General features: G+C 42.0%; 3 protein-coding genes across 4 annotated transcripts; 1 reads left to right on the top strand and 2 right to left on the bottom strand.

The window, feature by feature from the left end:
* The first annotated feature begins 328 nt into the window (after positions 1-328).
* Positions 329-2,488, top strand: c1qb (complement component 1, q subcomponent, B chain). 2 transcript variants are annotated; one of them, XM_036525328.1, is made up of 3 exons: positions 329-422; positions 1,036-1,205; positions 1,484-2,488. In XM_036525328.1, the coding sequence occupies exons 2-3, from the start codon at positions 1,046-1,048 to the stop codon at positions 2,020-2,022; spliced, it is 699 nt and encodes a 232-aa protein (XP_036381221.1). In that variant the 5' UTR covers positions 329-422; positions 1,036-1,045; the 3' UTR covers positions 2,023-2,488. The 2 variants fall into 2 exon arrangements, with proteins under 2 accessions (XP_036381221.1, XP_036381220.1); XM_036525327.1 differs by having other exon boundaries at positions 332-439.
* Positions 2,489-2,538: 50 nt separating this feature from the next.
* Positions 2,539-4,029, bottom strand: ttc36 (tetratricopeptide repeat domain 36). The gene is made up of 3 exons (XM_036525715.1): positions 3,778-4,029; positions 3,444-3,632; positions 2,539-2,856 (listed from the first exon to the last, which is right to left on the bottom strand). The coding sequence occupies exons 1-3, from the start codon at positions 3,881-3,883 to the stop codon at positions 2,582-2,584; spliced, it is 570 nt and encodes a 189-aa protein (XP_036381608.1). The 5' UTR covers positions 3,884-4,029; the 3' UTR covers positions 2,539-2,581.
* A 15,634-nt stretch (positions 4,030-19,663) lies between these two features.
* Positions 19,664-24,794, bottom strand: bud13 (BUD13 homolog). The gene is made up of 11 exons (XM_036524392.1): positions 24,647-24,794; positions 24,370-24,463; positions 23,620-23,704; positions 23,465-23,516; positions 22,743-23,041; positions 22,311-22,579; positions 21,997-22,105; positions 21,697-21,835; positions 21,174-21,364; positions 20,330-20,411; positions 19,664-20,232 (listed from the first exon to the last, which is right to left on the bottom strand). The coding sequence occupies exons 1-11, from the start codon at positions 24,787-24,789 to the stop codon at positions 20,139-20,141; spliced, it is 1,557 nt and encodes a 518-aa protein (XP_036380285.1). The 5' UTR covers positions 24,790-24,794; the 3' UTR covers positions 19,664-20,138.
* Positions 24,795-26,460: the final 1,666 nt, after the last annotated feature.

Raw genomic sequence — 26,460 nt, 5'->3', positions numbered from 1 at the left:
TTAATTATCAAAAAAGATTAATGATTGTTGATTAAGCAGAGGATTAATTGTTGATTAAACATTTCCTCAAAAATGATACATGCATGCATGATTTTGCATCAAGATCTAGTGGCACATTTTGATCTTTCCCTGCCACTCACATCCCCATCATGATTTGAATAAAAGGATATGAAAATACTGTAGCTGTCAAAAACAAAAAAAAAATAACTTAAAGGGAGAACCGAAACTTTACAGTGCCGGACGTATGGGGACGCACGGCAACTTTTTTCATGATCACTGATTTTCCTCGCTTCCTCTGTGATGCAAGAACCTTCCGCATTTGATCCCCGTTCTTATGAGAAGCTTCACTTGCTCTGATGAGGGTGAGAGCTCTTTAACAGTTGCTTTACAGGAGGACAGTCTCTCATCGCCCAGCGAGCTTGGTGAGATACCTATACATGTAATAAACTGTTTATTCCTGCTACTGCATAGCTTAAAGCAAAATTGTATTCATTCAAAATAGTCGCTTTTTTCTGATTCATTGAAAAATAAATTGTGAGAAAATGTAGCTGATGTCTTGTCAAACTAGACTGAAGAAAAAAAAAGTCAAAGGAGAATTTTGTAAAAAATTCATTCCCATGGAGTACCCTCTACCAACAGCATTGAGAAATTGTGAATGGCAAGTACCTAGGGGAGCCAAGCCGGACCTTAGAATGCTGGTGCTTGGGCTTTGATTTACGCACATACGATCAACCAGGAAAACCTAACATGGCTGGCTACATGGTGCTCCGTACTGTATCATTTATTCATATTATAGAACTCTGTGGGAATGGAGCATTCCAAGGATGGAGCTAGCAATACCTGAAAAATACAGTATATTACCTTGCAACACAACGTACAATGAAGGTAATATGAGTAATTCAAAATTTAAACATGATGTGGATTAATACTACTCTGATGGCCACATAGGTTAGATCAATTAAGTTATGTTTGCTTGTTTTAAATGTATTTCCACAGACAATTCTAAATGAATAGGTTTCCGCTGTCTTTTCATAGGCTGTCTGCCATGATGTTGGTCCATGTTGTGGCGCTGGTTGGCGTTCTGGTTTCTCTTGTGACACCATCCGTCGCAGACACATGCAGGGGTTACCCTGGAGTTCCTGGCATTCCTGGCAAACATGGATCTCATGGGAAAGATGGAGTGAAGGGAGAGAAGGGAGACCGAGGTAACACGTTTAACACACTGTCTGCTCTGCACTCCACTCGTGCTTTGGTAGCTTTTAAGAAGACAGGGTTATAACAGATGGCAGTAAAAATAAGTGAAAAAAAATTAAGTAATGAAATCTAAAATTGCACTCAACAGTAGTGTTTGCAAAGCGGGGGAGTTGAGAGTCATTACTTATTGAAAGCATGCAGATGACATAACATAACAGCATGTATATGCATTACACTTTAAAAAAGTGACTGCATGCCTCCATTGAGAGTTTTTGTTACATTTCTGTAGGAGACGACTTCCTGCTGGCTAAAGGTCAGAAGGGGGAGCCAGGGCTCCTGGGGCCCCCAGGAAGGTCCGGCATTCAGGGGGACCCTGGGATGCCTGGTGTGCCTGGCCTTCTGGGTCCCAAGGGGGAGAGAGGGACAGCCATGGCGGCAGCCACCTCCAAGAAGTCCTTCTTCTCTTTCAAAAAGCGCTCCAACAGGGCCCCAACAAAGGACCAACCCATCCGGTTTGATTTGTCCTTGGCAGATGGGGACACCCTTCACAATGGAGAATTCCACTGCGAGATCAAGGGCTGCTATTTTTTCACCTACCACGTAACCGGCCGGACCCTCGTTTGCCTCAATATCAAGAAGGGCACAGTGACAATGGTGGGTTTCTGCGACTCTGGAGAAAAGGGTTACCTGGTAACCTCTGGTTCAGTGGTGCTACAGTTGGATGTGGGCGATAAGGTCTCTGTGCAAACCACCGAGAACAACTTGGTTATGGGCACAGAGGGGGCTGACAGCATTTTCACTGGCTTCCTACTCTTCCCAATGAGCTAGATCATCTCCTGCAGGCCACAAGTGCTCATAATCTCATTTATCAAAGCCTGTATCACGAAACCTATATTTTTGCAAGACATTTCTAAAGCATGTGAGCATCTAAGCAATGATGCACCATTTATATGTTGTTATATTTGGGGAAAAAATCCATAAATCAATACTTTTATCAGTGTTATCTGTGCTATACAAGTAAAATAAAAACATAGGCTGTACTTCACTCATTTCGAAATGCTACACAAACAATTTGTCAGGTGACACCCATGCAAAGCTATACTAATTTAACAATGTTATCTGTAAACGTTACATGCCTTTACTGGGAAAAAATGCCATAAAGAGCAATAATACTGTAAATCATGACTATGTATGCCTCCTTCTTTATACTGTTAACATTTTGCACTGGACTGTTTTGCAGATAACAAGCTGCTGTGTTTCCCACAATAAATTAGCAACAAAGACTGTAATTGAACCATGGTTTATTCATTGAATTCAAAAGATATATTTTTACTATTACAGTGACAGATGTCTGATGGCAGTAGGCTGGCTGTCTCTCAACCTCACCCTAACTGCCTTGTGTCTCCGGAATATCTGGGTTGCGCAGTTTGTTTATGACCTCAGACAGCATACGGTTGCAAAGGGCGGCGTACGGATTGAGCAGTACCGCCTGCTGCCGGGCAAACTCGCTGCCCAGCGCCGCGGCGCGCTCAAAGTCCGCCCTGGCCTCCTCGTCCCGGGACACAAGGCGCAGCAACAGGCCCCTCTGCACCAGAGCCTGGCACGCTGACCGCCCGGCGCCCCCACTCAGAGTGATGGCGCGCTCTAAGTCTTCCAACGCTCCTGAGACATGAAGATGGGGTCAGTTAAACAAGTTATGGCCTGCGAGGTCTGTGCTGAGTATAAGTCATTTTGAATTGTGAGACTATCAAATTTTCAACCCCTGATATAAACACTGAGCCACCCTCTTGATTGGGTCTAACATTTACTATACCACATGAATTTTAGAGGTACATATATTTGCACCCCCAAAATGCTCAGATTAGAGTGGCCTGATATGGTAAAACAGATCAAAGCTTCTTTGAAGAATGTGGCAATGGTCAGGTTGGAAAAAATGCAAACACATTGTCCTATCAATGCAAGCATTATAAATGATATTTACATCATTACATATTGACATCTTTTTATCATATCATTACATATTTTCTTTTTTGAAACACCTTTACACTGCATCCCACCAGATGGAAAATTAAACATTCTTACCCACTACACACTGCATTCTTACCCACTACACACTGTTGCATTCTATAAAATTCGCCAGCCTCCAGAGGCAGCGATTGACCAAACATGATCTAGGTAAGAGTCCAGTCAGGAGAGCTGTGTCACTGTGGCAGTCGGGCGTGAAACGTTCACACTGCGCTGTGCAGTACCTGCAGTGTCCCCGTGTAGCCGGCGAGTCTGCGCCCGGTTGTTGTAAGCGGAGGCTCTCTGGGGCAGCACCTCAATGGCCTGACTGAAGCGCTCGAGTGCCGTGTGCACATCACCCGACTCTGCGGCCATTACACCCTGCAGCTCCAGGTCCTTCACCTGCTCCAGGACTTCCGCGTCAAAGCCACTATCTGCAATAAAGCAGACAATATGGCAACATAATCACAGATTGTGGATGGATGACAAATTGAGTAGTTTTTTTTTCCCAAACAGATGTCTTGAAAACATAGCTAGGGTTTAAATATTTATGTTTGCATTTTACAGTGCAAGATTTACCGTCATCTCTCAAGTCCTCCGCTTGATTTAAGCCTGGCACATCTCCGAATGGTGTTGTCGGGCTGAATATTGTTTGAAGAACCGCTCTGTCGTGTTCCGTAGCCATACTAGGAGAGTTAAATGGTCGAAAAACGAGATTGTTTAACTTTTGCTAAATGAAAATTTTGAGTAAGTGCTGTAAATTTTGAGTTGAGCTGTAAGTGAGGGAAAACGATTCCTGCACTGTGTTTTCTAACCCAAATTCATCGAGAATTTTTCAGCCAATCGTAAAGGGGGTGGGGGTACTTAAAGAGGACTTTGAGATCATCTGACAGACCACACATCTGTGTTTGATTTACCCAAAAATGCATACTGGTGAGACAATGTTGTTTTCTGTAAGTCGGACACTTCTAAACTTTTAGCCATTTTTGTATCCGCTTTCATTATTGAGTAAACCACTCAAAACATATATTTGAGAGAAGACTCGAAATAAAGCAGATATTAAAATAATGGACAAGGAAAGAGACATTATGAAACAATGTGCATGATTAATGATGTTAGGCTAATTGAGAGAGGTTGTTTTCTAGGTTTCACTCACGGTTGCACAGCATAACGCATATGTTGCTAAAGTTACATCTTGTGGACAAACATTCTGGTATAGTGACTGGTTGCCAGGCTGCAGCTGTCTTCAGGCAGGACAAGGGAACAGATAACGCTGAATTACTGTCAAACAAGTATTCTAAATATGCACGTGGGAATAATCTAAAACTGGTGGAAATGGGAATATAATACTTATTTTGTATCATCGTGTACATGAAACACTTTGAAGGAGAAAAAGAACAGCTGCGTGAGTGAGTAAACGGAACTACGAAATGTTGCTATTGCCCACCTGTGGCTTTTCCTGGCAGATTGGCAAACATTTTCACCGAGTTTGCAATGAATTGAAAAACCAACTGGCATTTTGGCTTACGCCTCTTATATAAAAAAAAAATCACATTTTTTTTTCATTTTGAGAAGAAATAGCAAGGTGGGTTCGCCCCTAACCAGAAATAATCATCTTGTGTTTCTTTCGTGACTATATTGGTAGGACGTCAGTTAGCAGATTGGTTTCTTTTTGGCTTTTGCTAATGTAAACTGTGATGAACAGCCTGAATCCGAAAAATATAGAGCTAAAATTATCACTCATAGCAGTGGAATAGCATTCGTGAAAATACACTTTAGGGGGTTCTTGAAAAGCAGTAAGCATGAGCACAATGCGTAGACTGCAAGACCCCAGGGGACGGAACTAGCGGCGCCAGGCCCGTCCCCTGTAATAAATCAGAATAACATAAGGAATCCACACGCACAAGCACACGTATCCAGGGAAGCGTTGTTATAGACGTAGTTATAAGATAGCAACCCCCCCCCCCCCCCCCCCAAAAAAAAAAAAAAAAATTTGATATTTTTCTATTATTTACATCACTAACATTAGTACTGTAATGATTTTTTCCCCAAATAAACGGAATTAGAAACGGTAAACAGAATACCGATTTCTCAGGACTTCAATTGGACAGTGACGTCACAGTAATTTCAGAAATCCCCAGTCTGGTCGTGCATCCAAAGCAAGAGCATTATCAGGTAAAAGCAACAATGCCAATAAAATAAAATAAAATCAATAATGCAGCAATGCATATGCATATAGACTACCAAGTCTGCCTCTTGCAGAAAACTTTCTGTACATACTTCACTGAGCATAATGCTAACAGAGGTTTGTTTGTTTTTTTTTAATTGACATTTGACTAGTAGCGACTGTTGTTTAAGTAGTGTGTTCTTTTTACTCACTGTAGACAGGACATTTTACATGTCATAGTGCTCCGCAGAAAGTCTCTTTCATGAGCACTGCATGCACAAATGTGCCATTGTGCTGCACTGATGTCCATACAGTAACATCCATCATGTTCATGTATTTTAAGGACAGTCCTGAGAAGCCTATGAGGAGAGGTCACATGGCAAAAACAAGGCAATCAGAGTAAGCCAATTTTTGTGTGTGTTCACCTGTCATTATTGTACGTATTTACATTTCCTTAATTTAACAAATGCTGCTATCCAGAGCAACTTCCAAAGTGCAAGCACAGTGGCCCTGTCATAAGCTGGAGAAACAGGACACTACCAATCACATGAATACTTTCTGATAGGTACCACCAACTTTCTTTTTTAAAGTAAAGTACAAAAATCAAGACCTGTTAGGTCTTGTTCTCCAGCTGACGGCTCTTTCGCATGCTCTGTGTGTGTTGCCTTCTGTCGGCAGCATTGCAGGTGAGAGCTGCAGTTTGCAGCTGGCTCAGTGCGTTGTAGATGACTTGCTGCAGGAGCTGGTGTGTGAGGTTGCTGATGCAGTCTTTAGGACCGCCATGAGGGACTTTGTGGACGCCTACCTGGCCGAGGTAGCTGTTCGGCAGTGCGCAGCAGATGTCCTATCAGAGGTGGTCCAGCTCCTCCTGCCTAGAGTGGTAAGTTTACAAGCCGCGGGCAGTGGTTTTTGTCTGTTTCTTTGCAAGGTCCTTACACATACACCACTTAAGACTCCACCAGAAGGCTGATGGATGTCCTCCTGATTGGTGAACTTGTGGAACTTGCAGCTAATTGGTGACAGAGAGGTTTGTGGAGGAGGAGTAGCTGGTGGCTGCTGAACAACAGATGAGCATCTGTAAGAAAGGATCATGTCCTAGTTGCTTTCAGAGAGAATGTAACATTTTGGATCTTCCATTAAGGCAGGTAGTGATGCTTGTGTTGAAGTCCCAGCTTGAAGTAGTGGGAGGCTCTACCCCACCTGGATCCCACTGTAAGGGGAAATGCAGATATGATTCCTGAGATGATGGTAGTGATGGTGTGCTGAAGGTGGAGGAGGCACAGAGCGAGATGGCGCTGGATGATGTCATCGAATCAGAGCTGCTCCCAGAGGTCATTGCTGAAGAAGCCAGGACAGTGGCCTTGTCGGAGTTGGCCGAGAATGACTCCCAGGTCACTTTAAAGCAGCTGACCCAGGTACATACTCACCTGTGAACCACTTGAGTAGCAGTATACCCATTGCATTGTATCTACTGCTTACTACTAGCATGTAAAAGCAGAGTATATGTGAGCCAGTTACCCTCTTCACTGTAAAGTGGTTGAAATGAGAGATTTTTGAAAGTTGTAATATAAATGCATTCAATTATTAATAATAGCAGTAGTTTTGCCTTCTTCCAGTGTCATTTCTACCCTACACATTTATGTGTGTATGAAATACCAATGTTAGGTATGGAGGTTAAACTTTGCTGCTTTTTCCCTGCTGCAGGTTATGCACTATGCCAACAACAGGCTGATGGACATGTTCCTGATGGGTCACCTTGTGGAACTGGTAGCCAGTCAGGGACGTTGTTTCGCAGAGATGGATCAGTCAGGAAGGTTATTGGACGGTGCGTGTCACTCAGTGAGGAGTCCCCCCCTATGTCCTCTTTTGTAATAGCCCTGCAGCGTCCTATATTTCGTCTGGCAACAGAGTGACAAATATTCAAGATTTCGACTTAGAGTACAGTACGCCTAATGTCTATACTACAGCCCTGGACTATGTCTTTAAAATGTATTGTCTTAAAATGTCTTTTAAAAAAAAAAAAAAAAAAAATTTACTCAGTTGATCATAAAAAAACAGTTTAAGTTTACCCTTCAGGAAGTCCAGTGAAAGGATGCATAATTGTTCCTCACTTTGTCCCTGCCCTGTTTACATGGAAGGCTGGATGCTGGATGTCCTGTCCCTTCAGCTCTTCAATGAACTGCGGCTCAGAAACATTACAATGGAAAATGTTCCACTCAGAAACTACCACCAATGTGTTTTCACTGATATAGTAAGTACGGCAAAAGGAATGTGGAAAAAAAAAATCATGTAAAACATGAATTGCAGTTATACTAAGAAAGTGTCTGTGTCATTCCTCAGATGAGAAGCAGCAGATGCTGGAACAGCTTAAACCATTTAATTTTTTATTCATTGTGCAAATCAGATTAGGATGTCTTAGTATTGTCACAGCATTCATGATCAATTTGATTATAATTTGAAAGCAGCTGAATGTTTTCCATAGAACTGGCACCTTTTGCAAAAATGGGATCACCAGAGATTTCTGGCAGCAGTTTAGAGACTTGCAACATGTACTTAGGTGAAAATGATGAAAATGTATAAAATCAATTAATTTTTACACTTTTTCACCCCATTTACACACAAACTGTTTTTCACGGTACATGGTATGCTACACTGCCGGTGGGCGGCAGTGTAGCATAGTGGTTAAGGAGCAGGACTCGTAACCGAAAGGTTGCCGGTTCGATCCCCGCTGGGACACTGCTGCTGTACCCTTGGGCAAGGTACTTAACCCACAATTGTCTCAGTAAATATCCAGCTGTATAAATGGATAACATTGTAAAGAACTGTAACCTATGTAAGTCGCTTTGGATAAAAGCGTCTGCCAAATGAATAAATGTAAATGTAAATGTAAAATGTCTTAAAGTGGTCCAGGGACCAGACACCAAACCAGGAGATAGACGCATCCACCTGATTCTTCCTCAGTGATTCACAGGTGTGCGAACAATTCACAGGGTTCCGGCAGTGCAGTGATGGAACCCAAGCCAACCTACCCACCCCTGTCCCTGGCAGATGAAAGCCAATATGTTCCACTGTGAGCTCTCATTCACCATTGGCTGATGACTGCTTTGGACCCTCAGACACTAAGCTCGACCTCCAATAGGGACAAGCATCTTTACCGCCCAAGTCACTTGTCAATCTATAATATTAATTCTTAGCTTGGTGAGACGCTCTAAAACAAACAAACAAATAAAAACAATTGCGCTTCATCACAGTGTGTACAGTGTCATGATACAAACTTTGAACCTCAATTTGTGTCCTTATCAGAGAAGTGACAGAGAAGGTACAGGCTACAATCTTCTGCCAGGCCTATGTCTGTGTTTTTCTCACCTGACCTGATCTCCCCAGGTGCTGGACGTGATCCTGTCTGAGCTGATGGAGTCATTGGACGAGGATATGGAGCATCGATTGGAGTATGAAAGGCAAATGGAGGAGAGATAAATGCTTTTGCTGGATGGGAATTTTGGTAATAATGTATGGGGTCTGCACTGCGAGCACATTTGTAAGAGCTACATGAAATGACGTAATAGCCCATCTGTGTTAATGCACACTCTCATTTTTACTTTATGTTGTTGCACTTACAACTCATATCAACCATACCTCTTCTCTTAAATTTGGCGTAGCAGTTTATTATGAAGTCTGAAGTAAATTTTGAAGCAGTTTTGACACAAATAGCATTGTAAAATAACTGCTCTCTGAAAATATGAAAAGCATTAATATTAATTTGATGTTGAAGTACTAAATATTTGGGTCTCTTTTCTCTGTCATGACACTTTTGCAATATGTAATCTCATGATTTTGAAGTGCCAGTTGAAAGCCCTGTCCTCTTAACCCCTAGTCCCTTAGGAACAGAAACAGGTCACCACCTCCTACAATGAATGGCAGCCTACAATTTTGTAATTGTATCAGACATTGTGTACAGCATGATTTGTTTAATAATTCTTAACCATTCCTGGATTTTTGTTGTATAATTATGTACTGTCACTTGCCCATGATGAGGCCATCTACTTACTTTGTAATTATAAATCAGTAAAAAATAAAAACTACAAAACACTGTTAATAAAAATGCATTTATGTTATTATATATTGTATGTATTGAAATACGAAAGATGTATGAATAGCTAGAGGGAAAATGGCCAAAAATTAATGTCTTCATATTTTGTAGGCTTCATCTTTCTATCTCAAAATTCATGTCATTGTCTGTTTAATTTAAGTTAACTTGTGCCCTCATGGGGTAAGATTTGGAATGTAACTGGGCCAAGAAGGCTTGAATTTCATGCTGTTGGATTTGTTTGGATTAACATGAATTCCTGTTGCTTCGTTACACTGACCTCCAGTGCTTAACACAGGTGACACAGCCAGGGCAGCCTTTTGGGTATGAAGTGAGCATAACCTTCACTTGCTGAAGTACATTTGAAAAAGCATGGAAATTAAATGCAAATAAATATTGAGTTTACTTTAAAATGTGTTCTGATGTCTATCAAAAGACTGGGTGCCAGTCACCCTCATCAAACAGAAATTAAACAAGAAGAAAAAAAAGCAAAGCTTTTGTGCCTCAGTCTGACCGGCTGGAGGGACTGTCTTTAGTGACAGTAACTAACAATAATTAGGGCCTGATTAACCGTCAGTCTGTCGTGCATGCATTTTGTGTTGGATGTGTCAGAAGAACTTTGGGTCAATGACAGATAATGGAAAGCTTTGCACCTGCTTACCCCCATTAGCAACAGCAACTAAAAAAATTAATGAGGACTGTTGACTGTTGAAGTACATAAATGATTGCACGCACTGTGAACATTTTTGACTTTTTTGTCCTTTTTAGTTACCGTTCTTCATTGATGGATATATGGATATGGATATCGTCATTGATATAGACATACAGAATTCAATATAGTGTTCTGCAAAAAAGGTCAGTGGTAGTGGCAGGACTTTACTGATATTTGATAAATCTATAAGCCTTACCGAAACTGAAGAAATCCATTGCTTAGGTCCCTCAGTGTTACCACAGAAAGGCAGTGCTTAAGTAATTCTCATATGACAGATCTGAGAAGATCTCAGTGACAGTTATACTTGTGCTGTAAAAAGAGGTTACTGTGGAAAAAGTGTGCTGTTTTAAGCATAAAGACTGAGAAGATCCAGAGCTCTGTACAACTTCACCATTGACCCCACTGTGAATTTGTCAACCTGCCCCAACCAGTCTTTTGAAAATAATTTCATTCTCAAGGTCATCAAGGTCAGGTAATTTTTTTGCACCAAACAACAGTTACACTCTTATCTGCTTTGAAAAGAAAACTAACCAAACCTCAATACTATAACAATAACATATACTATAACATAATACTGAATAAATTTCTGCACAATAAACAAATTTAAGTTTACACATTATATGACTGTGCCCTCAAGTTCACATTAGCACTATGGCAACCAACCGCCACCTCACCTACAATGAAACAGATCAAGTATCTTCTGTGCTACACAATGGGCCAAAATAGTCTCCCATGAAAAGCCTGATGAGGATTAAAGGAGAGCTCCTCAACAAGATTTTTGATTTAAACAAACAGCAGTGCTGAATCATTTGCTTCCCAAAACACTTATAGAAATGAACATTTTAAGATAATTTATTCATCTAGTTTCTGTGGTTATGATCATGCTGTCTTGTTAGTTTCATTCCATAAGTTTTATTTTGACACCATGTAGTCTAGTCAATTCAGCCTAGTCTCTCTGTCGGTTTTCCTTGCCAGCCACCACTGGTTCACGTAGTTAATAAGATGTTGTGTCATTTGACTCAGTGACACTGGGGGACAGAAATGATACTATATTCCAGACTTCGTGACCTGACAGATAAAAATGAAAATGCAAAATGTAAAAACGAAATGACATCTCTCATATCACTCAGAAAGAGCACTAAAGCATTAATGGTCAGCACATACAGAAGGGATACATGTGTTTGTAGGCGCTTGTGGGTTTCTGCTGTCTGCACAGTTACACCCCAGAAATGGACTGCTCTCTCTCTCTCTCTCTCTCTCTCTCTCTCTTTTGGTGTGAGTTATAACAGGCCCATTGTTCCAAAGCCTATTGCTCCTTTTCAATACCCAATCACACACACATACCCACATCACCCAGGGAGTGTAAGAATGGGGGGATCCATAGCAACCGGTGCAAACTTAAGCACCACAGCTTCTTGTCCAACCTATCTGCTACAGAGGGAAGATTCCTCACTGCTGCAGTCCTTAAAAAAAGCCTACAATTACCGTGGTTACAGACAGTTTGGATTTTCGCCTCATGAAGGAAGCCTTGATATCAGAGATGAGCCAGGAGGAAAAGGACTTTCCTAAGTTTAACTGCATCTGTGAGCTCTGCAACTGCGGGTGAGAATAACTTATTGAAATCAGTGACATTGGGTCAAAGATCACTATGTAGTATCCTTAACTCAGATATCTACTTCTCTTACTAAAATATCCGGTAGAAAATACATTATATTACATTTACATTTTGTCATTTACCAGATGCCCTTATTCAGAGCAACTTCCAATGTACAAATACAAAGTGCATGTAAAAAAACAGCATGCAATGTTTTCTTAAATGCAAAAAATAAGCATATATAAATGTTAAATGTACAAAAAAGAAACGCAAACAGAAGAAATGCAAATGACTACAGCACAGTGAAATGTACTTTTTTGAAGAACTCCCAATATACGGTTATTCTGAGAATATTTAACGGTTAACTTATGTTAGTTATTGCAGAACAGAAAAAAGAAGACACTAGACACAGGATATTCCAGCAAAAGGGATATTTGTCCTTCTGTGTTGGGATGTAAGCACTTTTACTTGCAGTAATCATGCCCTGTTTCCCAAAAGGCGACACAAACAGCACAAGGGTTGCAATAAGAGGAAAGTGGAAGTGAAGATCGGCTGGGGGTCTGACCACTGCCAGCTCAGTCACTACAGAGCCACCTTCACATGGCCCCAGAGTAAGACGAGCCCTACAGATGCACACACCCAACATTGCTGATAAAAACCTGTCTGGTTTCACGATATTTCAGAAATGGACTGTGACTGATACAGTATATAGGGTGTGATCTAAATAATTCTGAGGAAATAATAAAACAAACAAAGAAAAAAAATGCCATTCACTCTTGCACAGAAACAATAGGACTTTAAATACAAGATTGACAAATAGGAATTCTCAGAAACAAATTATGGCTTATGAGTCATCATGTGGAACAGCACTGTTCCGAAAGTTGGCCACTATCAGAGGCATTAGTACCTCTGCTACTATTGCTCTGGTAACTCTGGTAATGCTCTGCTGTACAAAGAGAGGAAATCGTGGAGTACTAAGAGGCCCCAGCGCTCATCAGGCCAGCCTGTCCTGCCTCAAGTTCACCAATTGGGCGGCCAGTACCTCACCTCTCCTCAACCTGGGCCAATGGCAGAATCTGCTCGCAAGGTGAGTGCTGCCAATCATAGACTTCTCGCTAATATAGGTGTGGTCTTGAAAATTTAGCTGTTGACTGCAGGCTTTTGACATGCTTTCCACTCTTCTATGTCCCAGCAGCCTATGCAGACCAGTTCTCATCAGAATTTGGCCACCCCTCCTAAACAGTCAGAGGCATCTCCGTCTTTCACCAGACGGCCTACCTTGGATGCACACAGACATAACACCGCCAAGAGTTGTGAAAGTTTCCAGCGCCACAAGGGCGCGCCATACTCACACTCATTCCCCAGGCTGGGGGAGCTGCCTGCCGTCATAGGTGAGTCTTTTAGTATTTTAAGTGATTAATCCATTGGATACACACCTCTCCTTTCCTACAAGTACTGTCCTCATGTTCCCCATTGTTGTTGTTCAGTGAAATTGCTTCAATATGAATGTACTTGCAAGCTAACTAATAAAACTGTTGACACAAAGAACTTTAGTCTGGACCTCGGTTGAAGGAGAGAGAAAAGACTGTTTATTGATGATCCTCGTTTGATACAGCAAGGTCTCCGCAGGTGATAGTCAGCTCAGCAGAGTTTCAGATGTTACACTCACATAGTCTTGCGATCACAGTCTCACACCTTACACACTCCTCAACCCTCTCGTGGTCCCGTTCCTACCCTGTCTCCTCTCGAGGGCAACCCAACAGCAACCTAAATAATTATAACTGTTTACGTAAGCCTTGTAGGATATTTGATTTTGCTTGACCTTGCCTGGAGTCTGGCGCCTAACTGGACAAACATTGGATTGATAGTGAGAACACACTGACCCGACTCCTCTCTGTCACAAACAATGACAGGGGAGGCAGACGTGGGAGAGTAGCTTGTGGGGTTCAACAGAATGGTACGCACCTATATCACCCAGGACAGGCCTAAAATATGAGTAGCTTCAAAGGTATGAGGTATTACGGTTGTGAACTCTCTCAGCTCTCTTAAGTGGTTAAATATGAAGTGATTGAACTGATAACAACTACGTGAGTGTATGAAATCACGGGCCTCTTCAGCAAGTAGGCCTGCACCACATACATACGATCACAGTGTGCATGTGCGCATGATTAGTTCAATATAGCAGCATCACATTAGTAACCTGGATTGTGTCACATAACCTGATTATCTGATCACCCTAAAAGCTACATAAACACAATTACCACTATACTGCAATCACTAAATAATCACCATTATTCTTCACCATTTATATTCAGTAAGAGTTGCTCTGTTACATCAAGCAAAAGACGAAAAACAAATGCGTGCAAAGCAATTAAAATCTAAAAGTGAATCTTGTAAAACATATTGATGGTTTTTCTTCTTTGAAATGTACAAGAGCTAGCAAAATCCTATCCCTCATAGCTGCCCTCACTGTAAAAACAAGCAATCAGTCTGGCTGCGCTATCACATGACCTCAGTGCTCCACCCTCTCACACAGGCTCTCTGCTCTACCCAGACCAGAGGGAGAAGATGGAGACAACGACAAACCGCGAGTTTGCCCTGAAAACAGGATGCAAGCCCGAGCGGGCACAGGTGGTCCAGTGTAACCTGACACTTGAAGGTTAGACGAGAGACTTGCAGCGATTAGTCCTCTTATTCAATCTCTGGCCACTGCTAATGCCATTTTAACTGCACTTCCACTGCAGGAGAAAGGGACTTGGTGACAACCCACCGCGAGCAGTTCAAACCATATCTCATAGAGGGAGCCCCTGTGATGAGGAGGCAAAGGGAGCCAATGAGAGAGGGAGCCTCTAAACAGGAGCCAATGGAATCACTCACCAGATACAAGTATGACTTTCCACCACAGCAGCACGCACCAGAAAGAAGAAACCCAGCCCGGCCCCACCCTGACAATCTCACCGTCAATCCAGCACTGAGGCAAGAGCTCTGCAATGTCTGCACTAACCAGGATAACATGCTGACATGGACAGGTTACATTGTACTGACAGTTTTACTTTAGGACAGCTGCAAATGCTAACACACATCAATATAGTGGAGTGTTCTCTCTAGTTGAAAAATAGTTTATGTATTGAATATTAAGTGACTCTCTAATCTTTAGGGACCAGCACTGACTCATATATATATAATAAATAAAATAAAATATTTATTCAGTTAAGACATGAAAAACAATTAACATCAAAGGCAAATTGAGGGTTTAGGTTTCAGAATTACAACACAACTGGGCACTAGAATATATTGGACACAAATGCGTGATTAATTGTAGGACAGCCAGTCACAACCAATGAGGGAAGTGGTGGCTGTTGAAGGCAGATGCGTGTGTTTGCGTCTTTGGAAGTAATTATGTTAAAATCTAATAACTAAAATCTGACTCCGTTTCACATTAACCCATGTCTTAGTTCCCCAAGTGCCAGTTCTAATTAGCAACCCAGGAATTCTCAGTTCGCTTTGGCTTGTAGGTGATCAGGCTACATAGTCCACGACATAGGATACTGTACCAGCACATTTAATATAACTCACTGCTGTTTTATATTCTAAATCATAGAATATATATTGGGTGGCTCATCTAGGGACTGCAGACTCGTCAGAATAGTGCAACACTTAAGACTGATCAAGCGTAAGTATCAATGGGTTTCAAGCGGTATGGCAAGAATTTACAGAAAAACCTCAAATCCTGCTATGTGCGTCATTAAAAATGGTCAAATGAGAAATCACAAACAGAGGTTAAGACTAATACTTTTATTAATCAAAATTATCCCATTCAGTTGAAATTGAAGTGGGGATACATTCCTCAGCCAGGTGGCTGCTGTTTTTGGCCTGAGAAAGTTTACGTTTGCGTGCCACAGTCCATACTTTGCCAGGCCTGGCTGTTAGGATGGCTTGAGGATGTTTATTTGAACAACAGGCTCTGGTTTTGCATGTCATCCCATTCCTCATTCCATAATGAATATACTTACCCCATTCCATAATGAATATACTTACCTATATGTTTGGTACTGAATAATAATAATAATAATAATAATAATAATAATAATGATAATAATAATAATAATAATAATAACGATAATAATAATAATGGTGATTATTTAGTGATCATTTATTGTAGCTGGTAAGCAGTAATGGTTAGTCTGGTATAATCAGTATACACAGTATAATATGACTGTGTTTATGTAGTTTGTAGGGTGATCACATAATCAGGTTATGTGACGCACAATCCAATGTGATGCTGCTATTGAACGAATCACGTGCACATGTATTCTGTGTGCATGTGCTGCAGGCCCTCCAACGGAGAGGCCCCTGATTTCCACGAAGTTGTTCTTAGATCAATCACGATATGTATGATTACAGACAGGGCCTGTTTTGATATGTTAGTGCTGTACCTCCTATCCCAGGCCCAGGCCTACTCTTTGTATATTCTAAGGCTTGGGCTCCCAGGCTTGGTACCACTCTTTCGTGTGACCTATGGTCTTCTACCTCATAGCTAAAGTTCTGAGCCCGCTCTTGATGATGTGCCTTGGACAATGTGATGGCATGTTGCTTTGTACCCCTCGACCGACTCTCTCCACTCTGCCTCCCCTGTCAAGGTCTGTGGCAGAGTGGAGCCGGGTCAATGTGTTCTCACTATCAATACAAGGGTGCCTTTTGAAGCAGTGTTTTTCCAATTAGGCGCCACTGCCCAGGCCATGACAAGGTTGAGCAAACCTAAACATCTTACCAGGCTTGTGTAAGCACTTCTAACTATTTAGGTTGCTGCAGAGTTGCCCCCTGGGAGCAGACACCAGATAGCAGAAAGCAGAGAAAGACGAGGCCGTGAGAGGTTGAGGAGTGTGTAAGGTGTAAGATTGTAAGCACGAGACTTTGTGCGTGTAACATCTGAAACTCTGCTGAGCCGACCATTGCCAGTGAAACCTTTCTGTCTTGAAGATCATCAATAAACATTTTTACCTCTCCTTCAACCACGGTACAGACTTAAGTTCTTTGTGGAACAGTATTATTAGTTAGCTTGCAATTTCACCGAAATCCAACAGTACCCATTCCGAGAACAGACATGATACTCTTTACATTTACATTTACATTTATTTATCTCTTCTTCATTATGAGATGACATCATTGCAACATTTGGTGCTTTGGTGTCCTTCAGGAGTGAGTTCAGGACAGTCCAAATGGACACTTATCCTGGCTGGGACCCCTCTGAACACCGCAGACCAGCTCCTGCCAAGCTCAGAGAGGAGCTTTCTGTCAGAGACAGTGATGCACATTTCCAAGGTGACAGTGTTACTCAGGTAATTTTAAAGGGCTTATTCTACAGATCTATTCGGTTTAAGTCTAGTAACAGGTGGAGTGTCTCTTTACCACTGGTGGGCTGCTCAGTTTAATTATAAGTTAAACTGTATGGAATTGACTTATTAACTGCCTAGATCACTAAGCTTTTCTTCTTGCAGTACCCAGTATGAACTGTAGTAGGAGTGGGGTACTTATGAGAGCCGCAAATTCTTTTTCTCTATCCTGTGCATGTTGTAAGACACAGTGCTTATGGGAGCTGTAGTCTTTTCTTTTGTAATATCCCGAGTGAGTTGTAAGAGATGGTGCCTATGGGAGCTGTGGTCTTTTTGCTACTAATATCTTGCAGGAGTTGTGTAAGAGATGGCACTTACGGGTGCTCTAGTCTTTTCTCTTACCCTGTGTTGCGGGTGCAGCTGGCCTTCCAGCCTCTTCCCCTCTCCAGCCCACGGCATAAGCCTAAGCCTTTCACAGCCATGCTAAAGCCCCTGCAGGGATGCTTCGATGACCGGACAGCCAACAAGGAGTTCTTCAAAGACTGGGGGGTCCGCCGACGGATGCGCTATGGCGATCCCTATGATGGGGCCTACGTAAGGCCTATGGTAAGAGAATGCTCTATTATGTACCTGACACCAGCCAGTTACAGACCAGGGATCAGCTCTGTATTACTAATCTAACAGGTTTTATGTCTCAATTTCAAACTCCTGAACTCCTTAACTGAATCCAACTGATCGTCTTAGCTATCTCTCCAGAGATATCTCTTCCTATACTTATTGTAGACTACCTTATACAGGGTGGCTTGGACAACATTCATTTATTTGTAGCTCAGTGTTTATTGAAGCAGTTCAGGCAAAGTATCCTGTCAAAGAAAACTTACGGGTTTTGGGCTGGCATCCTTCTTCTAATAAATCTATAAATAACTCTGAGCAATGTTTGGATTCCAAGGGACAGTTTGAGAGTGAGACAACAAACTCTCGGACGTTCTATGAAAAAAGGGCGGAGAGGGTGAAGAACTATAAACCCCAGCATAAGCTGGAGCAGGATCAGGGGGAGCAGGAGTTTGCCACAGAGCAGCGAGAGGCCTACAGGTAAGTGTGAACACCAATATGCACAAAACCTCACCATTATCAGGCTTCTTAAATCTTGGATTGTATATCCCAGGCAGGTACAAATCTTATTTGGCTTTCATTAAAATTCTAATAATGCCCCTGAGACATTTCGCTAGAATACATAAACCACTGACGAAACTTTAATTGCTTGTATATGCTTAATAATTTGTACCAATGTCAATACGCATTCATAGTTCTTTTCCTATGCTCTCCCCAGGCCACTCAGCCTCCCAGTGTGTCAGCTGCACATGTACCTTGCACAGAATCTACCGGCCAAGCAGGGACATCTGGTGCCCTCTGCTATGCAGACCTGAAAACTGCAAGCAAAAACCACGCTTTTTCACATGCTTTCTCAGTGTTAAATGACAGTTAATTTGTGCATCTCACAGCCCTTTCATTGAAGCTCCAAGCATACACAAGCAGCAGAAAGTTACTAGATCAAAAATGATCAGGAATGACTTTCTAGGTAATATATTAAACATCAGTTTATCCCAAGACCTTTGGTCAATCTTTTCAATAAGCAACAATACAAAATAACAGGACCGGAATATGAACAGACCCAAGACCTGAGACAGCATTACTACCACAACCACAGAGGTTGCCTAATGCTACAAATACAGTACTGTATGTAGCTCACAATATAACAAATTCCAGAGCATGGCATTCTGGCTTCTGGTGCAGGCACTTAAAAACTGTCCCAAGCTTCTGCTAACCACACCAGCTACAAGCAGCTGAAGTACACACAGTGGAGATTGAAAAACAGAATATGCACGTCTTGATATTAGTAGCAAATGTTACACCATATTCACAGTCTTATCCAGTGTTGAATCAGACATGTGCTGCCTGCCTAATTTGTTCTCGCTTGTGTTTTTTTTTTTTTGTCTCTCAACACTGTGCACTGTAAAGCGCCCTATGAGCTTTATTAAAGTGAGAACCATAGCAAATAAAAGCTGGCTGCCTGAGTGATTTCCACATCAGGAAGGCTTAAACAATTCACTGCTCATCACTTCAGCAAATCCGTGCACTATAAAAATCAGTGATTCTGAACATAACTGTGCTTAGCGTGACACCTTTGAACATAGCAGATACATGCCTGGACCTCCGCATGTGTGTCTACTATAAGACCTTTTAGGTGATGTAAAGATGAATGGATAAGTATAGAACCTGCTAAGAAATGACATCCTTGAACAAGTAACATCTTTAAGGGCCATCCTATGGGTACAAATCACATACTTTTTATGCAATATCTACAGTATTCATGCAGTGCACTCTGATGGATAAAGCAGTGTCTACTCTACTCTCTACATTTTCAGTGTCTACTGAAAATGTAAGAACTGCAGGACTGTAAACCAAGCACTTATACAAGGCATTTACTACACTTTGAAAAAAACCAAAATAAACATCTGACTTTTACAAACATTTATACAGTGTTTGAGGAAAACAGTAGAGATTATGGTCAGACAAGTCATCTGGTCAGCTTGTGGTATCCATTTTTGGACAAAAACCGAAAACCATCCCTTGGTCTGCTGATTCCCATTTGACAAAAATAAAATACGTGTGTGACACCGAGGGGAAAAAAAGAGAAACATTTAAAATATTAAGAGTACCGACAACAGGGTACAAAGTATTTCTATTAAAGGTTGCTCTTCGTGACATGATTTCATATAAAACTACAAACAAACCTGAAAAAAAAAATAACCCTGCATCTTTGATGTCTGCTAGTTTCTGTCCATAAACAAATGTCCTAGGATTAACATGCCAAAGAAACCAGGTAAATGATGGCATCTCTGAGTCCATGGAAACTCAGTTTAAATGCCCTGTAAAATCAGAGCACTGTCCTGGGCTGCTAATGCTCCCTACTAGTCTCAGGTGTACTGTAGTGGACATGGCTGATTGAGCCTGCTGTGGTCAAGTTCAGTCTGGTCCATGTGTGTCTACATGTCCTCCACGCTCCACTTGTAAGCCACCTCCTGCACTGCCTTCTTATCTGCCATCCGGTTATACCGCCGCTGCTCAAAACCATTGGACCTGTGAAGCAAACAAGGTCACAACTGGTTTATTTCCCCCATTCACAGCACAACATCAGCCTCTTTGAAATTCATAAAAATACAATACAAAGGTGTACCTGTCCACTCCATCCCAGCGGTACCCAGGCATGATGTTAAATCTGTTTGGGGGTGGTGGTGGTCCCATGTAACGAGGTCGCTCTAAACAATGAGAAAAAAACAAAAACAAATGAAGAATACTATTGTGTTATTAGCAGGGGTATAAGCCTCATCATGACAGTGAATGGACACGATACATGGACTACGACAGGACACGGTGTCTACGATGGTATCCGCTTCACTGACAATCACTCAAAACTACGATGCACTGTGATTTAGGACTAGCTGAGCATCAACATTCGAAGTGTGAAACCTCGCCCTCCTAAACAATGAATAGCTTATTATGTGCAGAATGGTCAACTATGCAGATATTGGAAACAAAATTCTATGTGAATAATTTTCATCATCATGAAATAAATATTTACAGAAAAAATCAAAGTAGGACAAAAGAAACACAAAACTGATCTGAATCAATATCACACTAAATGTAAATTGAAGTCAAAATCAGAATCTACATATCCACTGAGAAGCATCCTAAGACCCAATTTATTGGATCTCAAAGAATTGCCATCGCACTTATGACTGCGGCATTTCACCTCCACCATAAAACTAATATTCTAGACTTGAGAAAAAAGTCTGCTAAGACGACAGCATGTACAGAGCCCTGATTCAATCTAACCACAATGTGCTTCATCCTTAGCTGTGACAGTTATTGCAAATATTAGTTTCTTACATAGCACCATGCTGTCGACTGCTGATGACAAATACTGTGTGACGAAGGCAGAAAGAAACACAGCTTTGAATGCGTCACACGACATTAATGGCTGAGCCTGCTGCGGGTGAGATTGGCTGGGGCCGGCTGACCTTTGACCCCTTTGCGTTGCGAGTCCTTCTCCTTCTTCTTGCGCAGCAGGGCCGCCATGGGGTCGCCCTCCCTCTCCTGCTCCCTCAGCAGCCGGTCCAGGTCCTCGTCGTCGATGTGTCGCGCCAGGGGCTTCTGTGCCTCCCGCAGGGCATCCTCCAGGTTCTGCTGCTGCATCTGGCCCTGCGCCAACCTGCGAGTGACGACAACTTAACCTCCGTGCCAGGCTGCATCAGCGCAAACTCTGCACTTCCTCAAGCGACCGCAGCAGCCACTGCACGGTTAACCTGTAAACCAAGCGAGGACACACCTGGGAGGACAGGACTGGCTGGATGTAGAATTTAAGTATTATTTTACCTTAAAAGAGGGAAACTGTCTTTTAGGTTAAAACACTGAATCAATTCACTGTTAATTGTCCAACCTAAATTTAAAGGATTACATCTGACTCGTTATCAAACATCACTCACGTGTGTCATCCTGGATCTTTTTATTAACGGTTTTAAAAGGAGGACAGGAAGTGCTCACCCCTTCCCCCACTGGGCGTATTTTTCCTCTTTCTCTGCCTTCTCCCCAGCCTTCCTGCGCTGCTCCTCCCGCTCCAGCTCAATGTCCCGCCTCTTCCCTGACTTGTCTCTGAACACCGTCTGAGCGTTGCGGGACTCCTCTGGAAGCAAACACGACAAGCTCCCCACATGAGAACATTAACGCAATTCACGTTTAATTGCTCTGCTGTGAGCCCACCTACAGACATTGTGCACTTGTTTGGAAATGGAGCTCCACCCTAGGGATAGTTCTGGACAGATTAAAAAATATAAATGACACAACCTTCCAGGGGCTGGTTGTTCCTCTCTCGCCTGCGGATCTCTTCCTGCTCCTTCCTCAAGATGTCTAGAGAAACCAGGCCTGCAGATCCTCCTGACAGCATCCGCGGAGCCTGGGGACACAGTCACTGATTTCTCTACCACACCTCTGCTTTGGTCCAATGCAACCAACACCTGCCAGCAACACGGCCATAATGTCCCTCCTCTCATCTATGCTCAGGATTTTTAGCTACTAATACATTGAATAGCTTTGTTTTAATACATGCTTAACCAATGTGTTGAGACAAACTAAAACTTAGTTGCCTGGGACATGCTCACTGTTTGGGTATCAGGGGAACGTCGAGAGACCCTCCGGGGAGGAGAGAGGTCGGCGTCGGAGGCCCGGTCTTCCTGTGGCCGCTTCCTGGGAGGCGAGAGGTCAGAATCTGAGCCCCTGCTCTTCCCCTGTGACCGCTTCCTTGGGGGAGAGAGGTCAGAGCCCGGAGATCGGCGAGAAGGATGCCTCGGAGGAGACAGGTCTGCATCCGAGTCGTTTTGCCACCTGCTTGACCCCATTGCCTTGGATTTCCTTCTAGAAGGGGAAGAGTCTAAATAAGAAAAACAATATTTAAAATCTTCCCAAAATAATGATACATATATGAATCTCACATCTTAATTGCTATAAACATGCATCCTCTGAAAAAAAATTCTGTATATGAGAACAATTTTTTTAAAATTTCAAATCAAAGCTAGGCATTAAGAGTCTAACACCTCTGCTTCCATGTTTTGGCACCCTGGAGCTATGGTGGCTCTTTCGTGGAGGGGACGGTGAAGAGGAATCATGTCGCCCTTTTTTTGGTTGTGCCTTTTGTCTTTGGGGGGACAGGTCAGGTGAATCAAGCTGCCTTGTTCTCACAGGTGAAAGGTCGGGTGAATCGTGGCGCTGTTTTCTTGGTGGGGAGAAGTCTGGCGAGTCGTGGCGAATCTTCCTCTTCGGTGAAATGTCAGGAGAATCGTGCCTTTCTCGCCTTGATGACTGGTCTGCCTGCTGTCGAGAATCACTTCCTGAGCTGGGCAACAACAGACATACATTAGGTACCTGCTGTATTCACGAAGAATAAATTCAACAACTGAACGCCCCATAAGAATGACAAATGAATATTAGGCATTTGTGCTTGTCCAGGGTATCAGTACATCTAGCATTTAAATAACAATATGAACTGTTGAAGACTTTATCCACAAATCCTCTATATCCAAAAACATGCTGACCTAACCATTACATGCTTCTCTTCACATTTTGCATTGTGTGGACAAAGACCAGACAAATGGAAAGTCAATGTCCTACTGTATGCAAGGCCTTAGACTCACATTTACACTCCCGTGCAGTACTTATGCCGAAATTATAATAAAGAAATAACTAAAATACAAAAATGTCTGTTAATTAATAGGAGCAAAGTACAGTACAAGACCCCAAATAAAGTTAAATTCAGTACCTAATTGTTGAGCACTGGAATTCTTGAGAGTCCTGGGAATCTTCATTTGAAGCTAAAAGGGGGATACTTCTTTTTTTAATACAATACTTCAGTGTTAAATTAACCCGCTAAATCGAATTCTAAAACAGAGTTAAGCATGCAGCTGCTGCTCTAACCTCCGACCGTTCTCCACTTGTGGCTGGTTCTAAATTCTTCCAGGCGCTTGACTTCTTCTGGGCGTTCATCTATCACCTCGGCTACCTGTATGAGAAAGAAGCACCCCAAAGTCCGTTATTAAGACCAGATATATAAACTAGTAAATATACAAACTAGTAAAACCAAACCGGTAGCTGGATTAAAACGATCAGACTCAATAGCTAGCAACAGGAAACCTGCAACAACACCTCAGTCTCTTCACACAGAACCAGCGAGTATGAGTCAACCATTGTAATTTGCAGTGTTTTTATTTCTTTGAGGTCGACCACAATTTGCGCTCTAAAGTTAGCAAACTAACACGCTGAGAATCGTAAAATGTATAGCTACAATTTGAAAGCCAACTTGAGGTATACGGAATAGATTTAACTAGTTAGCCAACTATCTAGCTAATGTTAGCTAACACGCGTTTTGCCAAAGCATACCAAGACTGACTTCATCTACAGACGTTCTTTGTAATAAATTTGACCATGCAGACACCTTATCACGGTACAGGCCACGGGCTGTCACGTTAAACTGTTAGATTGATAACTCTTAGCTGTGCATTAGATACATCGCTTGTCAACAGGCGAAGCTAGCCCTTTGCTAATTAAACGAATTTAGCTAAACAACACCAGCTGCATACTAAGCGCTGAACTGTACGAGTCTCCTACATTAAGTCAGTAATAAATTCAGCGTGGAAAAACTCATTTAGACTGGGTAAAAAGTCTTACCACGGGCGCCTCTTCTTCATCCTCCTCAAGATTCTCCTTTTCTTCTGTGTTTATGAGCTGCTTCCAGTGAACGTCGTCATCCACAATTTTCATCCTATGACAAACACAGAAAATGTAACGATTCTGAAACGATGGAATACTTTCTTAATGTTAGGTAGCGACTAAAGCAGACACCTATCGAACGCCACAGCTCAGTTTTATTCAGTAATACCTAACGTTAGCTAGCTAACAAGGTAGCTAACTTCTGATCCTAGCGCATTATCAAAGTTCTACACACCCCGTCCGGACAGTTTTGATTCGTTTCTTTTTAACTTTATGTTCTTTGGATTTTTTGGCGTCTCCATCTCCAGACAAGTAACGTTTCAGGTACTCAGCTTTTGAGATAGCCGACGTTTTACTACTGCCACTGAAGGCAGCCATTTTGATGAAATTTTGCGTCCCGCGTCAACGCATTCTGAGCTACCATACGGGAAGCACCAAGGGACAAATGTGCTTTCTTGACAACGAACGGTTCATAGCCATTTTGACGCTCGTTCGGCTGTTATTTGATACTGCCTTCGAGCAGAGAGTACAATGCGCCCCTATTTCCCACATAAGATGAAGAGGACTAAGAAAGCCATGTACAAAGGAAACATCAAGATCTGATATTTAGCTTTGAACTCTATACTGCAGTGTAACCTTTATCTCTCTCGCATGAAAGAAGGAAGGAAAGAAAAACAGTCTCAGAAATAGTCAATGATTGTTTTGTTCTTTTAATGCTTGAGACTATGTTAAACCAATTTTGGTGTTCAGGCAATGCTGAAATTGATTTTTTATTATATATATTTTTTGTTTGTTATAACCGAGCAACACAAACCAACACAGTGTTGATAGTGTGTGGGGAACACAGAACTTTGAGAATTTTTAAAGTTCACTTCATAGTATCAGGAGAACATGGCTTTCAGTCCTTCCTGTAGACAGTAAGGCAGGTGAAGGAAAGTAAGGAGGACACTAGTATGGTTGTGATTAATTGTACTCCACATCTGCATCAAAGCAAATTCCCATTACCTCTTTGAAGGGAGCAGCAGTTGTTCTCATATGCTACAAAGTTCAAAAACAAGAGGATGGCAGAAGTAACCATCAAAGCAAATGTGTATATGTGAAAACAAGAGAAAGAGGAAATTTGCATTCTTTTCTTCTACGCATTCATTATTTGGAAGCAGTCTGTAAGTCACAAAAAGTTGAATCTATCACTTTCCGCTATGTGCCATTTATAGTGAAATTTAAGGCTGAACATGCTGTGTCAAGCAAGAGGGGACAAGTGCATCTCGCCACCACAAACTGAATGTCGGCTGAGCTCTATGGCCGAGGTTTCGAAATCATTTGCCGACAATGACTGGGATCCCACAGGTTGGGGGTGGGTAGATTGGCCTGGATTTCCTTTTTGTGTTACCACTCTCAGGCACCTTGCAAGTTGTCAGGTGATTATCTTCCAATGAGTGCCCACTTCACTGTGGTACACTGTGTGGCTTGTAGTTTAATAAATCACTGTTAAACCACTGTTGTTTTGCCTCAGTGCACTTTTGTGAGTTCTGAGGTTGAGACAAGTTACAATTACAAAACATGGGTGGATAAAGGAGAAAAAAAAATAAAACAAAAAAAGATTATTTGTGAACTATATGACAATATTCTGCGGAATACTATTCTGATTGAATTACACTTTTAAGCAGAATAAAATGATCAAATGTGCATACTTTCTGTTGTATCATGTTTTTTTTTCCCCAATATAATCAGAGGTGTGAAAAAATACTGACAGTATTCACACAGACACAGCCATTATCAGCACAGAGGCCCCTCAGGGATGCTACATTCATTTCTGAATTTCATGCATGAAAAACAGGACAATTATAAGAACATGTGTGGCGTGGTGGGGTGGAGACTTATTAAGAGTAGTTATGGGAAAGTAAAACTTCGGTCTGTAATACACTCAGTGCAATACACTGAGTCTTGGCCTTCTTTGACAGAACAATCTGATTCCTAGTATATAAAATGTTGTACCCCATATCTAAATGTCTTTAAAAATTACATTTAAAGAAGCTTTGTGCTTTACTG

Source organism: Megalops cyprinoides, chromosome 3 (assembly GCF_013368585.1).
Source record: "Megalops cyprinoides isolate fMegCyp1 chromosome 3, fMegCyp1.pri, whole genome shotgun sequence".
Taxonomy (NCBI): Eukaryota; Metazoa; Chordata; class Actinopteri; order Elopiformes; family Megalopidae; genus Megalops; species Megalops cyprinoides.
The sequence above is the reverse complement of the archived record's forward strand: the minus strand, read 5'-3'. Positions and strand labels throughout refer to the sequence as shown.

What these genes read in the sequence shown, in the direction of transcription:
- c1qb (XM_036525327.1), top strand. An exon ending in GGGAGAGAAGGGAGACCGAG is followed by an intron (nt 1,206 to 1,483) that starts GTAACACGTTTA and finishes ACATTTCTGTAG; the next exon opens with GAGACGACTTCCTGCTGGCT.
- ttc36 (XM_036525715.1), bottom strand. Translation starts at nt 3,883, where the DNA reads ATGGCTACGGAACACGACAGAGCGGTTCTTCAAACAATATTCAGCCCG. An exon ending in GGAGGACTTGAGAGATGACG is followed by an intron (nt 3,633 to 3,777) that starts GTAAATCTTGCA and finishes GCTTTATTGCAG; the next exon opens with ATAGTGGCTTTGACGCGGAA. An exon ending in GCTACACGGGGACACTGCAG is followed by an intron (nt 2,857 to 3,443) that starts GTACTGCACAGC and finishes TTCATGTCTCAG; the next exon opens with GAGCGTTGGAAGACTTAGAG.
- bud13 (XM_036524392.1), bottom strand. Translation starts at nt 24,789, where the DNA reads ATGGCTGCCTTCAGTGGCAGTAGTAAAACGTCGGCTATCTCAAAAGCT. An exon ending in TTCCAGTGCTCAACAATTAG is followed by an intron (nt 23,042 to 23,464) that starts GTACTGAATTTA and finishes GTTGTTGCCCAG; the next exon opens with CTCAGGAAGTGATTCTCGAC. An exon ending in CGCTGGGATGGAGTGGACAG is followed by an intron (nt 20,233 to 20,329) that starts GTACACCTTTGT and finishes TTTGCTTCACAG; the next exon opens with GTCCAATGGTTTTGAGCAGC.